At 39.3% G+C, this 16,082-nt stretch overlaps 1 protein-coding gene across 3 annotated transcripts in view; it reads left to right on the top strand.

The window, feature by feature from the left end:
• LOC143211709 (putative cytochrome P450 6a13) overlaps window positions 1–11,002 on the top strand; it is a 36,465-nt gene extending 25,463 nt beyond the window's left edge. For all 3 annotated transcript variants that reach the window (XM_076429632.1, XM_076429630.1, XM_076429631.1), the window contains 2 exons: window positions 1,766–2,017; window positions 5,681–11,002. In XM_076429632.1, coding sequence (XP_076285747.1) covers window positions 1,766–2,017; window positions 5,681–5,847 — 419 coding nt within the window. In that variant the 3' untranslated portion in view covers window positions 5,848–11,002. The remainder of the gene's footprint in view (window positions 1–1,765; window positions 2,018–5,680) is intronic.
• The last annotated feature ends 5,080 nt before the right edge of the window (window positions 11,003–16,082 follow it).

Raw genomic sequence — 16,082 nt, 5'->3', positions numbered from 1 at the left:
CAGATTTGTAAGTGCCACCCGTTCGTGCGCGTCGAAATGCGCGCGGCGGCGTTCGTGGCACCGTTCGTCGAAATGTCATAACATCTCCAAACATTCAAGTCATTTAATCTCGAATCTGATGTCCTTAAAATGCTTCGTACAGACCTGAACATTACAACTCAATAAACTGCCAACATTTTCTGTATTTGCAGCTCCCATAGTTGTTCGCAAGAAAATCTGGAAATAGTACAAATCCGTTCCGATCGCCGTTTGTCGAAATGTTTGTCGAAATGCGCGGTTCGCGGCGCTGTTCGTCGAAATGTTCTAGTCTGTACGAGGCCTAAGGTTCCTTTTGAGAAGGTGGATGTTAAACAGAGGCTAAATGGATAGCAGAGATCCAGAAACATTGATAAGATCTTATTCCTTTGGTTCGAAGAAATTGTAAATCCGCTATTATTTGTCGGAAAATAATCAAGGGGGTAGACTCGTTTGCGCCATGATTGCAAGGATGCGGTCCGCATCTTCTCGTTTCTCAATAATGCAAATTTCAGTAGTTAAAAGCGGAAGACAAAAGATCAATCTAGACCGCGATCGCCCTCAAAAGTCCTATTTTTACGTTTACGAGGCGTAAATTTGCATTATTCGGAAGAATATTGTTGTCGCAGCTTTATGAATATAGCTACAGCTTGTCAATTCTAGCTGTGCGGCTGAATGTCCCCCTCAAGGGGAAATGACCCCTCTGCGCAGTGGTATGTAAATAGGTGGAACTTCACAACGATAGAGAAATGTGCGTCCCCAGTCAAACGATGCACGTGGCGACAGTTCAGTTAAAAAGTAAAGTGACACAAGTGTATTCACACAAACATATAAACAGTTGTTTTGTATGTTTACTGCTGCAAGAAATAATGGACAGTACGCACTTTTGACGAGGTGTGTACCTTACTGTTCAAATGTTGCATCCTTCTCTTGTCGAGTGCAGTTTTTGTTTTCTTCTGCGCATTCCTAAGTTTTGGTCAACCGCACAGCTAGATTTGACAAGCTGTACATGCACAGCTGTATGCTTCAGAATAATGCAAATTACGCTATTAAAAACTACTGTACCCTTATTCAAAATATTGTCCAGATTATTAAATACGTTGGTATCTAATCAACTACTAAACACATTTAAGTACTGTATGAGGTATTATATTAATTTTATATTCAAACAAAGACAAAAATTAATATAGAATGGAATTATTCTAGGTCGCGGAAGAAAATGTTTAATTTCCGAATTAAAGTAGCTCCGAAATGTAAAGGGTTAATTACTGTTCAGTGACAGCTTGTGCGAGAATAAAGTGTACTTGTAACCTAAATTTAACGAAAGTTTTTTGCAATTATCTCGGAAACGAAGTCCGAGTGACATGACGGGTCGTTGTATAGAGAAGAGTTGTTCAGAATGTTGACCTTGACATATGTTGTCAAGCAGGGCCGGTCTTCTCTATAAAGGGGCCTGGGTGCAAGAAACCATTTGGGGCCCTAAATTTTTGTAAAGTAAAAGAAATTACCAACACGAACATATACTACTAATGCATGTTTATTTAATGCGTGATTTTGTTTTTGCTAATACATTAATTACTTCAGAAAAATTACATTATTTATTTCTTGATCATGTTGGGGCCCTCTCAATCGCGGGGCCCCGGTGCATAGCATCCGCCGCACCCCTCAGATGGCCGGCCCTGTTTTCAAGGTCATCCGAGCTTCCTCTCCTAAACGTAACATTTACCAGCATTTTTGTTATTTTTCTTAGAAATATTAAGGAAGTACCCTGCGGGTGCAATAATTCAGCGGAGAACAACAAGTGCATGCACTTTTGATACTTTGAAATTTACACTACCAAAACAGATCGCTGTATGGATTCCACTTTTTGCGATACACCGGGATCCTGAAATTTACCCAGATCCTGAGAAATTCGACCCTGAAAGGTTTAGCGAAGAACAAGTAGCAACCCGACATCCTATGCACTACCTACCTTTTGGCGATGGGCCAAGAAGTTGCATTGGTATGTACATGCATATTGCAACCATATTTCTGAAAACCCGTTCCTTTGCTTCTCCACTGTTTAAAAAAAAGTTGAACTCATCCATGTACATGTGTACAGTCAGTCACATAATTGATGGCACAAATTTAAAATTAGAACAACTTTTTATAATGGACGAAATGACAAGCTGAAAGAATTAGTCTAGTAGATGGCGTACAATGAAAGTTTTCATAAAATTGTAATTTTTGCGGAATTTGGTCGGAAGAAAAATAATGCTTTCTATAGGCTCATATAAATTATATACATTTTGAAAATGTCATCGAAATTTGATAATCGCATTGAAAATGGAATTTTTTCACGATTTGCGGCCAATAACTTCGGCCCATATTTACAAAGTGTATTTTAAAAATTTCCATTACAGATAAAAAATTTATAAAATCAATATTTAGTATTTTTTTCACAATTCTTATCATTTAGTAAACTATAATACTTCTTCTAAATTCTCTTGAAAAACAATCGAGTCGCTTCGTTCACTTTTCCAAATGTACAACCCCTGGCAGAATGTTTCCGATCGGAGGCATTGATACGGATTTTAGAGAAAACATTCACAATTTAGAAGTATAAATTATTACTTTATGGAGTTAAAACTGATGGGAAATGAAATCGGGCTTATTGAAGAATGGAAAACAACAAAACAACATTAGCTTCCATTTATTATAACAAAGAAACGAAAAAATAAACAAAATGTTACACGGAAAGAAGTTTCCGATTAATAGAACAGGTGGAAGAAAGTTTCCGATTGGATTTGCACTGTCCAACACCAAATTTGTTCAACAATTACTGTTGGATGATTCTTATAGAGTTTTTTTGCGCTGATTCCGAATCTGTCCTTAATTTTTCCCCTAGACGCTCAGTTTTAGAGAAACTTGATTTTGAAAGAACAGAACACTTTTTTCAACTTGCCACCAGTGCGGTTGCCGCCAGTGACGGGATGCGGCGCGGCGCGTCGAACGGCCGTACTAATGGCGTGCGCCACTGGCGGCAACTTATGTCGGGCGAAGATATTTTGCTTTTTGATTCGAAAAATCGTTGATGTTGCAAACTTTAAAGAGTGTTTTCTCAAGATAAAAGTCTGCTCTATCGCGTGATGCAGTTCGTTTTTCCGCTAAAGCCTTATTTTTTAAGATAAACTGAAAAATATCCTCGACAATTGGTGCAAAATTGGTGTCTCTCCATCTTTAACGATCGTTTAAACGTGTTTAAACATTCATAATGTATTAACATTGGATATCACTGTATTCGGGAAAGTCTACAGAATCTTTTGCTGCAAAGAACAATCTAATATCTTTTATAATAACATCACAATATTTGTTTAAAGTTGAAAAATATGTCTTTTTTCAAAATCGAGTTTCTCAAAAACTGTGATGGGCAGTGGTAATCGAATTGGAAACTTTCTTCCAGCTGATCTATTAATCGGGAACTTTTTTCCGTGTAACATTTTGTTTATTTTCTCGTTTCTTCGTTATAATAAATGGAAGCTTATGTTATTTTGTTGTTTTTAACTTCCCGATTTTATAGGGAAGTTATTGTAATGACCCCGAAAATCGAAAATCGATTTTTTAGCAGATCTACACGTTTCAAGGTCATTGCAGACATATTAGACTATTTTCAGCAAAATGTTCGTATGTGTGTGTGTGTGTGTGTGTGTGTGTGTGTGTGTGTGTGTGTGTGTGTGTGTGTGTGTGTGTGTGTGTGTGTGTGTGCGCGCGTGCGTATGGCCGTTTCTATGTAATCAAATTTTTCGTTAACGTTTTCAGAAAAAGTAACAACGCGATCAGGATGATGAATGATGCAATCGATGTGCCCCGCTGTAACTTAGAGCTGATTAGATTTTGGTCCATTTTAGTCAAGTAGTTTTTTAGTTTTTTTAGTTTTTTTCGAAAGAAGTTCATTCAACAATGCAATTTATACGAGAGAACGGAAAGTTTCCACCGAAGAAACAAACGTATTTACACAAAAAATCTTTTTTTCAATTTTTTTTTTAAATTAAAAAAAAATTTTCTTTTTTTTTAAAATTTTTTTTTGCCTTACGACGAATTTTACGCTTACATTAATCGAACATTAACCCAATGCAAGAGTGAGTTAATCATCTCTACTGCCGAGAATACATTTTCGAAGAATATCGATGAAAGTACAAAAAAATTTATATTACAATCTTTAAAAACACAATCAGTTCAAAACGAATTATTAACTGAGATTAAATTGAAAATTAATATAAAATATATGATAATTAATAACATTGATGTTGAAAACGGATTGGTTAATGGAGCACACATGCGGAATATTAAAATTTATTACTTTTCAAGAAAATACTAAAATTTCGTCTATATTGTGGTTAGATTTATAATTGGCCAGAGTAGGAGTGAAAGTAAGAACTCGTTATCGTGATTATATGAAAAATGCCAATATTGATCAAAATTTTACACCAATAATAAAAATATCGAATCAAGTAAATATGTCGAGTGAGGAAAAATATCAAATCACACGTAGTCAATTTCCAGTGGTTCCTGCTGAAGCGATTACGATTCATAAAAGTCAGGGACAAACATACGAGAAAGTATGTTTGGATTTTAAAAAATCAGAAAGGCGAACTTTACAAATTTTGTATGTAGCACTGAGCAGAGTTTCAAAATTGAGCGCGATTTATATATTTTCGGACAATTTAAATTAACAGTATCGAAGAAAACCAAGATCAATACTGCAAACCCGGATAATGAGGAGTTGTATCGTTTGCGAAAAACTAATTAAGACAATTTATTTTGCAACATTAGTATGCTATAACAAGGAACCAAGCGAGCAACGAGCCTACGATGTTGGTTTAATGCGACGCCATATAGCAAACATTTTGATAAGTAGAAAACTATTGAGTTTCCCTGAAAACGTATAATCTTCTTAAAACGTACACTTAATAATGATAATAATATACTGCAACTAACGAATCGGGAAGTTCTTTGTGTGGCTCGTGGAGAGTCACACACCAAATAACATCCGTACCACTAACCCTCTCGCGAGCTCGCAAAGCGAGCGAGCTACGACAACCCTACTTGCGAAGCTCGCGAAGCGAGCGAGCAACAACACCCCTCTTGTTCATCCTTCAATTAGCCCCTTTTCATTTCCCATCAGTTTTAACTCCACAAAGTAATATAATACTTCTAAATTTTGTGAATGTTTTCTATAAAATCCGTATCAATTCCTCCGATCGGAAACATCTGCCAGGGGTTGTACCATTATTTTAAAGGATGCATAAAGACATTTAAGACTCTTAAGCTCTACATAGTTTGTAACAAATGCACAAAGGTTTTATTACTTCATAGTGCATTTTTCTTGTTTTCCAATTGCCCGTCATGATTTTGTAGCCACCCACTCGTATTATCATATTACCTAACGATTTTTATTTTGTCTATTGTACTTATTCTAAGCTAAGCCTGCTGCTCTACCGTTCCGCGGATTTCACAAGAACGTGAAATAATATTTTACAACGATGAAACATACTTTTTTTCAATATATTTCATATTAGTGAGTCCGACCAAAAATATTTTGTGAAGGGTTTTACATTATTAGTTTCACTATCACGAAATTGTCTTTCAGAAAGCAAATTGCTACTACTTGAACATTTTTTTGCAGCTTCCCGTTTCGCCCAATTGCAAGCCAAACTTGGACTGATTAAAATACTTCGAAATCACAAAGTGGACGTCTGCGAGAAAACTATGATTCCGTGCGAATATGAAAAAGGCGCAATACTCCTACAACCTAAAGGCGGAATATACTTAAACATAACTAAAATGGAATAATGTTGCGTTTACATGGAATTGTAATATGTACTTCCCCAGTCAACTAGGCGTGTCGAGCCCAGCGTGCGGAGGTCACCTAACGGACATTATACTGGCCGAACGTCGCGTCGCTCGGGCCGTTTTAAGAGGGCAACACGGTCGCATTAATGTGACAAATGCCGTTATTATTATTACATGCAAGGAGGAAAAACGAAATAATATAAACCTCGTTAAATGATAAATTTTATTTATTGTAATATTTGTATTAGTTTTCCTAGACTGCCGATCTCTATGCAAAATAAAAATTGTCTGCATCGATTGCAAGAGATAGAAACTAAATTGAATGTTACTTCTTCCCTCTTAACCCCTTGCCGTACCATTTTCTTTACAGTTGCATTGATTAAGTCTTTATGCAAAATAAAATTCTCCTCGTAAAAGGAAAAGTAAATTTATATTTCTTGTATGCGGCTACATTTATTTTAATGCTCATATAAATATTGATTAGAAACGAATCAAATTTTATTTCATTTAAAAAGAAAATCTTCAGACTCGTTAAAATACAAAAATTTTGAATTTCATCATTTTCTTTTTAAATGAAAGAAAATTTGATTCGTTTCTAATCAATATTTATATGAGCATTAAAATAAATGTAGCCGCATACAAGAAATATAAATTTTCTTTTCCCTTTTACGACGAGAATTTCTTTTTTTGCATAAAGACTTGATCAATGCAACTGTAAAGAAAATGGTACGGTAAAGAAAATGGTACGGAAGAAGTAACATTCAATTTAGTTTCTACCTCTTGCAACTGATGCAGACAATTTTTATTTTGCATAGAGATCCGCAGTCTAGGAAAACTAATACGAATACTACAATAAATAAAATCTATCATTTAATGAGGTTTATTATTCCGTTTTCCCTCCTTGCATGTGCACAAAATAAGTAAAAAGGAAAAGTGCCCTGTATAACGGCATTCGCCACACTAGTGCGACCGTGCTGCCCTCTTAAAACGGCCCGAGCCCCTGTTCCTATATGGTGCATCTTTTCTCGCGCATGCGCGGCTTAAGCAGTAACGTATCTATATTAGGATGATCAGGTAGCGGAGGCCTGAGGCAGTTATATTGGGAGGAATGTACTGAAACAATCTGCTTCGGACAAAAAGACTCCAGGACATGTCCTACGAGTTACAAAATATACAGAAATACACATGTTATACATTCTTTTTCAGAATCCAATTGTAATATCAATTTTTTTTAATTCTTTGGGGTGCTTAAAGTACCCCATTTTATCGAGAATCTAACCTGAAATCGCCGCGCATTCGCGAAAAAAGATGCACCATATCGGAACACTGGCCCGAGCAGCCAGGATTGTGCCGAGGACAACTTGTGCCGGGATGATGTCGAGGCAAGAATACGAGCCCACGCGATCTTTTGTGGCCTGTCCAGAATCTAGCTTTTTTGCTGACTCTGTCGTTAACTGCAATAACAAATTTGAAAGACAGAATAGTTTGAATAGTAGTGGAATAGAACATTAGGAAAAGAGATGAATGAACAACAATGATTTAGAAATTCTTAAGAAAGCATTAATGTAACGAAACAGTTAATGAAATAAGTAACATTTTCCTATCGAAGTCACCTCTCTATCTGGACCACTGAAGTAGAACATACATATATTCTAAATACAGTAAATCCGCATTTACTGTCCGGGGTCGCGTGTACGATCACTGTCCACTGCCTACCCATTCCACTGCCGGGCAAGGCCGCACAGTGGGCCAGAAACCGATCTTTTTGGACAAAAATCTGCCGACAACTCAGTTTTTCATCGATTCAATTGGAATTTTTTTTTAAATGTTCGTGAAGGACTATACTTTGATGATGTGCTGCGCGAAAATCGTTAAGTTAAAGTGCAAAATTCTTTGAAAGAGCTATCAATCGCAGTTGATGTCAAACAGGGAGCTGGTACATCAAATACTGGGAACGTGGCCCGAACTTTCTTTAGAAAAGCCGAATCAGTTGCTACAGTGACTGGATTAAACGCGGTTACTATCACAAGATTGCATAACATTCTTCAGGTAATTACATGTGACAAGAAAGCTGATTCTGTGAAATTCAAAGAATATTGTTCGGAGACGGCTAAATTGTGCATTCAAATTTATCCATGGTATAAACTACCTCCATCAGTTCATAAGGTACTGCAACATGGAAGTAAAGTACTTGCTACATTTGAACTGGCAATTGGTTTGTATTCAGAAAAGAGCCACAAGAGGCAAATAATAAAGTCTTCAAGAAATCACGAGCTGAAAACTCCCGAATGTGTTGCCGCGAAGAGACAAACATAGATATTATACGGCATATGTTATTATCATCCGATCCACTTATAAGCTCTCTAAGAATAAAGGATGGCAAGCACAAGGAAGTTCTTTCCCAAAAAGCGAAAACGCTGCTGTTGGATCAATAAATTAATGGTAAGTCTCATAAGTGCCGAATGTAATTCTATTCAATTGGTAATTCTCAGGGTCAGATTTACAGTTTAAAATATTGCGGGTTTAGGGTTTAGGGTTAAGAAGTGCAGGCAACTCAGCTGGAACATGCAAATTTTTGGTACGGGCGGATGAAGTATCGGAGTTATTGGGCTTTGTAGATAAGGATCCTTGATTGAGACAGTGAATGATTTTCGCGTAGCACGTCATCAAAGTATAGTCCTTCACGAACATTTTAACACTTTACCTACCGGGAGCCTATTAATAGGCGTTGAAATAGTTGTGCTGTACCAAAAGAAAGCATATAAATTTTCTTTTACATTGCAATCTTAAATGAAACTGTTAGATGACGTTATTGAGGATGACTTGTTAGTTCACAACGAAAATTGCTGTTGCTATTGAAGGTTCCATTAAAAAGTGTTTATCCATGTACCATAGATTTTTCAAAATTATGCAATAATCACCGGTCGGTAATGGGTTAAAAAAAATTCCAATTGAATCGATGAAAAACTGCGTTGTCGGCAGATTTTTGACCAAAAATGTTTGAACGACCTAACGCAGACCGTTACAGTGGTGAGCGCCACTGAAAACGCTGGTGCGGTGCTGGTGTGGTGCGGTCTACTGGGCGACGACCCTAAACCACTAAATACAGTTGAAATTATATCGTGCTTGGTCTTGTTTTAATCAGAAAAATGCCAAAAATATGTTAGTGAAAGTCCCATAAAAAATATGTAATGAAAAATAAAGCATTTTTAATTGGCATTACAATGAGAGAACACGCGGGCTTTTACGGCGGGCGCTTCGGCCACGCGATCCGTATTTCATCCTATCTTTCTCTAGACATAGTCATAAAAAATTGTGCCCCTATCAGTGTCGCCAGGTCGCCAGCAATTGAGGGGAATCAAGTACCCCCTCTCTGATGACCAGTCCAGTCTACGGCACGGTCTTAGTGGGGGAAGTTGGAGTGTGCGCGTTGTGCTGGAATGGGATAGTGGAAGGAGAAAAGGAGGAGAGTAATTGAGGCCAAATTTGGTCTGAACTGGCGACACTGATCCCTATACGATCACTCTCCGTGCAGAACACGATTGTTCGACACTAAATGAGGATTTACTGTATTTCTACTTCAGGGGTCCAGGAAGAGACGTGATTACTGTTTGAAGTGGAACATACATACATATATTCTACTTCTACTTCAGGGGTCCAGGTAGATAGCTAACTTCGATAGGAAAATGTTACTTTTTTCATTAACTGTTTCGTTACATTAGTGCTTTCTTAAGAATTTCAAAATCATTGTTCTTCATTCATCTGTTATCCTAATGTCGCAAACTATTCCATCATTCCTCAAACTGTTCTGTCTTTCAAATTTGTTATTGTAGTTAACGAAGCACAAATTATATTTTCATGTAAACGCAATAAAAAACGTGTTTTCTTCTAAGAAATAACATCTTACATGGTTTCTGCGTCAAATTTTTGTATTATTTTCGACGATGAAAATTGTGTCGTTCTAATTATTTATAAGTATGTAGTTTAGTTCTCCATACAATAGTGTAAAAATAATGTGAAGCACACGAGAACTTAATAGATGGTACAAAACCACTCTATTGTAACACATGTCAAAGCCAAACACTAACGACCGACCATATATTATTATGCGAATGCAGAAAAACAGAACAACGTGGAGAGTAATAAACTGTTTCTAGTATTATATTTTATACTATTGGGTATGGGAATTAGTTTCCGCCCCTTTTTGTTGAAGAGAAGCGTATAAACAATTCCCATAGCGTGAAAACGTTTTCCAACAGTAGATCGATGGACGTTTAATTCAATTGACAGTTCTGCAAGTGTTTGACCTGAATTCCATCAAGTAATGCTGGGAAATCTGTATCTTCATATTTTTTGGCATACTATCGCAATCTTTGTCCCTTACGTCGAAATCATGGGTTTTAAACCGCCGAAACCATTCTTTACAACTTGTATTTGATGGAGCATCGTCCCCGTAAATATATAATAAGTATAATATAGTAAATATATAACACATTTTTCTTTAAAACAAAATAATGCGACATGACTTCCCGCAAATGCTGCTTACTTGGAACAAAAGTCGACATTTTTCACGCGAAAAATTGACTGCTGTTCACACTCGAAACAATTGCCACTAACTGCTACACCGTATCTACGGGCACCGTATACTCGAGCACCGTATACTCGAGCACCGCGTATCGCGTCCAGCAGCACCGTATCCGTAAAACACCGTAGACACGAACACCGCGAACCGCATTCAGAAGCACCGCGTCCGTGGGCATCGTATCCCCGAGCACCGTACCCGCGAGGTCGCAAGGCAGCGAGCACCGTTACAATACAAATAGTCTGTTCCATTATTTACCAAACACCGCACCGAATCCGTTCCCCGCGCCGAATACTCTCCTCGCCGTTTCGAACCCTGCCCTGGTTCGGCGAGCTAATCGGCACCGAGGAGCACCGCCGCGAGGAAACCGTACACCGACAAACCGGACCCGTTACAAATATATATTCCAGTTTTTTATTTTATGTTTTAGAATATTATACCATGTTCTAATTAATTATAATATATCCGACTATGTTATACTGTATTCTAGTATATGTTATATAATACTTACTATGTCTGTATCTATTATGTACTATTGTATATTCTCGAAATAAACTACCTTAAAGAAGTAAACACGAGATGCGTTAAAAAAATAACAGCAATTTTAATTTTTGGAAAAATTTTAGTTATTCGTCTACATGAATGTGTTGTCCCCTTGCGACGAGACGACGACTCGTCGCTAGCCGCGTCTAGGCCTAAGTATGCGGTTATAGTGGAGCAGCGAAGATAGCGTAGCATCAAGGAGAGCTGTGCGGTGAACAAAGCGGTGCGGTGCGTGTTTATAGTGGAGCGGCGCGGCGAGGTGAGCTGTGCGGTGAACAAAGGCGGATAGTAATGAGGAACAAAGAAACTACATACTTTTTCTTTAGCATGTGTCGAAATGTTGTCACGAATGTTGATTTGTTTTTGTCGTGCTGGTCACCGCGCCGCTATCGTCTGCGCCGCCTTGCTCGCAGCTCTTATCACCGCTCCACTACATACAGTTGCATTTAATTATATTGGTTTGTTTCCGCCGCGCTGCTCACCGCGCTGCTATCATCGATGCTCACCGCTCCACTATAACCGCAACCTTAGGGTGGATTTATAGTGGAGCAGCGAGGTGAGCTGTGCGGTGAAAAAAAAGGAAAACAAAGAAAATACATATGTACTTTTTCATTAGTATGTGTCGAAATGTTGTCACGAATGCTGGTTTCTTTTCACCGCGCCGCTATCATCGATGCTCGCAGCTCCACTATAAATCCACACTAAGAGTAAGGGCGACCGAACGGCAGTCATATTTATAGACTTTGCCGAAACTGGCCCGTACCAATCACCGCGAAGAATCGCCGCGACGCGAGCGGCACTCTTCGTGGTCCGTGCTTTCGTCTTCTGCCTATACAGGGTGTTTAGCTACAGGTGGGAGAAAATTTAAGGGCTGGTTCTCAACGATAATATAAGACGAAAATGAAGAATAAAAAAATTGCGATTTCGGCTTCGTTTTTTAGTTATTAACAATTAAATATCCGCCTAAAATGCTGCAACACTTCTAACAAAAGTGTACGTTGCTTACGTCACACAGGCGCGCGACAGTCTCGTATCAAGTGACAAACGCATGCATACCTTGGTTCTCATTTGGGGCCCCAGCGAGGTGAAAATGTTTAAAAAATCGTTGGACGACATTGAACCTACCTACTTGTTAAAATCCACAAGAGCGTTTTTAATATCCGCCCTATGGAATTATCGAGTAGAAGGGGGCAGCTATTTTTGTTAAATGATCGATACCCTTTGATCGTCGGACAATACGTATCATTAAAATTAAAATTAGTTTCTTCAACACGGATGGCACTATGGTTTAGGTTATTTTTTAGTAAGTGTAATAGCTCCCTTTGAGGGTGAAAACCGTTAATATTCCATTGCAAAATAGATTCAGTCATTTTTGTCAGGCTCTATAGTTGGAGATAATTTTAGGCGGTCTTCTACGTTTTCGTCGGAGGATCCAGCTTCCATGCAGTCATCTGACATCCAGGCATCAATAGCGGAGAGTTTTGTGAGCAGTCGGTCGAATCTGTTCTTCATGACTCCCTCCTTGAGGAGAGGGAAGGTGGACCTAAGAGCGTGTACTATTTTTCTCATATCATCTCCGACTTCGTGGCAAATTGGTTCGATGTTGGCACATCCTGTAGATTTGTCAATGAAACTTTTGAGCTGAATATATTGGAAACATTTCGGGTCTTTACTTTCGTCCAAGTATTTTTTAATTTGAAATAGGTCTTGATCGATGTCTAATGGTTCTGGTTTTGTTTTCTTCTTCTTAGGGGTGAGAGACCTGTCACTATTATTCTGCTTGGCATTGGTGTGAGACAGATTGTCAGAGGAATAATTCCTTCCCTTGGTTTATGGGGAATCTTCTGTGTGATATATAGGAACTTGAATCAGAGGTGGAATGTGGTATTTTTGGATTACCAGAAGGTGGAATAAATGTCGTGTCTAAGACATTATAATTAGTCGTTGCAGGTGGGACGATGTTATGTTTCGAAGGAGTCTCAACTACGGGTGCAGGAGCAGGAATATCATGTGAGCTTGAATTACTAGTACATTCAGTGTTTGTTGTGCCAACGGTGCAGTTTTTGGCCAAATGGCCCGAATGTTTACAGTTGAAACACATGACGGCGTCAGAAGATAAATATATCCAGAAGGTTGTGTCGTCGAAAACTATCTGTAGTGACTCAGGAAGTTTTTTTACGTCGTCAGGGTGGATGAATATTTGACGCCGAAAGCTCATGATATGAGCGAAGTCGGCTTCAGAAAAGCCTGCGCGTAGGAAAGTCATTTTTGAACCCAATCTAATGCTCATCTTTGAGAAATAACCCTCCAGGACGTTGTGTGGCATAATGGGACACACATTTGATAATATGATCCTCTTGAATTTGGAGCTTAGTGGGCGGATTTGTAATGTCTTATTGTCGATGAGAATGACTTGGTTTGATTCTGTGAGTTTTTTGGCTATTGCTGTATTGGCCAGATACATGCAGATTCTGTTCAGTGATATTTTAGACACAAACCTGATGTCGGAAAAATTAATCAGTGAACTAATCGCTTTAACATACTCCTTGATGGGTACGCCTTCTAAGGCGTCAATGACGATGGCTTGAACTCTTGTAGGGAAGAGTGCGGTTTGTACAGCAGCTGCGTAATTGGGAGCTTGAGACGAGGAGTGTTTCTGTAGAGTTGCATCCGTTGATTTTGAAGATTCCATCTGACTCCTGTAGTCAGAAGTCATTGGAGATAGAAAAGGGTGCATATTGTACCTTTTGGATAGACGGAGGAAAGCGAAAGAATATATCACTGTTTAACGAGAGTACACTGATTCATCTACACTGTACTGTAGACACGCTCGAACATGTAGACGTTTACTCAAGAGCCTCACCGTAAACACGTCCTGTCACTTCGGCGGTCAAACCGTGAATCCCAGGACACCTTGTTGCCAGCGTGTTTGCTACCTGCACCCCCAAATGTGCACTGGGTTTTTACCTGAAGCGTACGCGTCGCGCTGTCGAGCCGCACGCTGCCCGCTCTCGACGATCGCAATTTCGATATTCCTTACACTCGGCCATACTGACAACAAAGTCTGTCCTCAGACTTTACATACACATAATTACACAAAGAACAAAAATGGCTCTATACAATCTGTAAGAAAATGTTAGTGCTCCGAGCGTCACTGGAAGAGTGACCGCTCAGGTAAACTCTAGTCTTAAGGACACCTGTTGCCAGCGTGTTTGCTACCTGCACCAGGGAGTGTAAGCTGCAATGGAAATAGTTCAAAAACCATATGTAGTTCGGCCCTAGTACTGAGGTGGCGTTCATGGCATGCCAGCGCATGCGCACTGATCATAAATGACGTGACGTCACCAAGATGCACCCATGGACCTACAGGACTGAGCATAAGGTAGGGTTTTAGGCGAGAGGGGGCTCCAAACGGCGGGGAGGTATGGTCGCGGTGCGGCCATGTTTCGTCGGACCACAAGTGTTGCCATCTATTTAAAGTAGCGGGAACACTCCTCCCACCCGCGCGTCTCGCTCCCCGTAGCGGCCATAGTGTTATGAGCGCCACGGGGAGCGAGACGTGCGGGCGGGAGAAGAGGGGTTATTCCACGTGCTACAGACGCTACACTAGTAGTTAAAGTCGCCTATAGAGCGCACCACATACGGTGCGAAGCAAGATGGCCGAAGTTGATACCCCTTCCGTCTTTTCTTACGCCCCCGCCAGGCTTATGCTCAGTCCTGTAGGTCCATGGCTGCACCCAGCCAACAGTGAAGCTGTCAGCTGAGTGAACATCAGTGACCACCAGTGAAGCAAAGCGAAGCCAAGACAAGCCAGCCAAGCTCAGTTCTGTATCATTCTGTATCCACGCGCATTCACGTGTAGTATAGGCTCTATTTGTAACTAGAAAATTACTAGAATCTTACTAGAAAAAGGGGTTGACACATGGGTTTCGTACTGAACATTGTTTGACCTTATTAGAACAAATTGTGGGCTGGGTGAGGGCTCATTCGAAAGAGGAAGGTTAGACGCAGCGCGCTTTTCTCACGAGGTTACCGAGATTATGTTAATAATTAATAATATGAGGGCCCAAAGTAGAGAAAAAATCTAGGAAAAAAATCCGCAGATTTCAATGCATTTTCTGTCTCTAAAAGACTTTTTTGGCTTATGAGATGAGAAAAGCGCGCTGCATTGAACCTTCCTCTTTAGAATGAGCCCTCACCCAGCTCAAAATATGCTCGTATAAGGTCAAACAACGTTTAGTTCCGAACCCATTTTTTCGACCCAAAATCTAGTAAGATTCTAGTAAATAGCAAATATCTAGCAAATAACTAGAATCTTACTAGAAAAAATGGGTTCGGAACTAAACGTTGTTTGACATTATACGAGCATATTTTGAGCTGGGTGAGGGCTCATTCTAAAGAGGAAGGTTCAACGCAGCGCGCTTTTCTCATCTCATAAGCCAAAAAAGTCTTTTAGAGACAGAAAATGCATTGAAATCTGCGGGTTTTTTTCCTAGATTTTTTCTCTACTTTGGGCCCTCATATTATTAGTTATTAACATAATCTCGTTAACCTCGTGAGAAAAGCGCGCTGCGTCTAACCTTCCTCTTTCGAATGAGCCCTCACACAGCCCACAATTTGTTCTAATAAGGTCAAACAACGTTCAGTACGAAACCCATTTTTCGACCCCTTTTTCTAGTAAGATTCTAGGTATTTTCTAGTTACAAATCTAGCCTATACTACCCCCTTAAGGGGGTAGTATACCCTCGATTTGTAACTAGAAAATTACTAGAATCTTACTAGATTTTTGGTGGAAACATGGGTTTGCTGGTTTTCAGTTAGTGTCCTTATTTGAGCAAATTTTGGGCTGGGTGAGGGCTCATTCGAAAGAGGAAGGTTCACCGCAGGGGGCTCTGGTCATGAGGTTAACGAGAATATGTTTATATCTAATAATATTAGTGTCCAAAGTAGAGTAAAAATCTAGGAAAAAAACCAGCAGATTGCAATGCATTTTTCTGTCTCCAAAAGACTTTTTGACTGATGGGATGACCAGAGCCCCATGCGGTGAACCTTCCTCTTTCGAATGAGCCCTCACACAGCCCAAAATTTGCTCAAATAAGGACACTAAGTG

The sequence above is a fragment of the Lasioglossum baleicum genome, chromosome 8 (genome assembly GCF_051020765.1).
Source record: "Lasioglossum baleicum chromosome 8, iyLasBale1, whole genome shotgun sequence".
NCBI lineage: Eukaryota > Metazoa > Arthropoda > Insecta > Hymenoptera > Halictidae > Lasioglossum > Lasioglossum baleicum.
The sequence above is the reverse complement of the archived record's forward strand: the minus strand, read 5'-3'. Positions and strand labels throughout refer to the sequence as shown.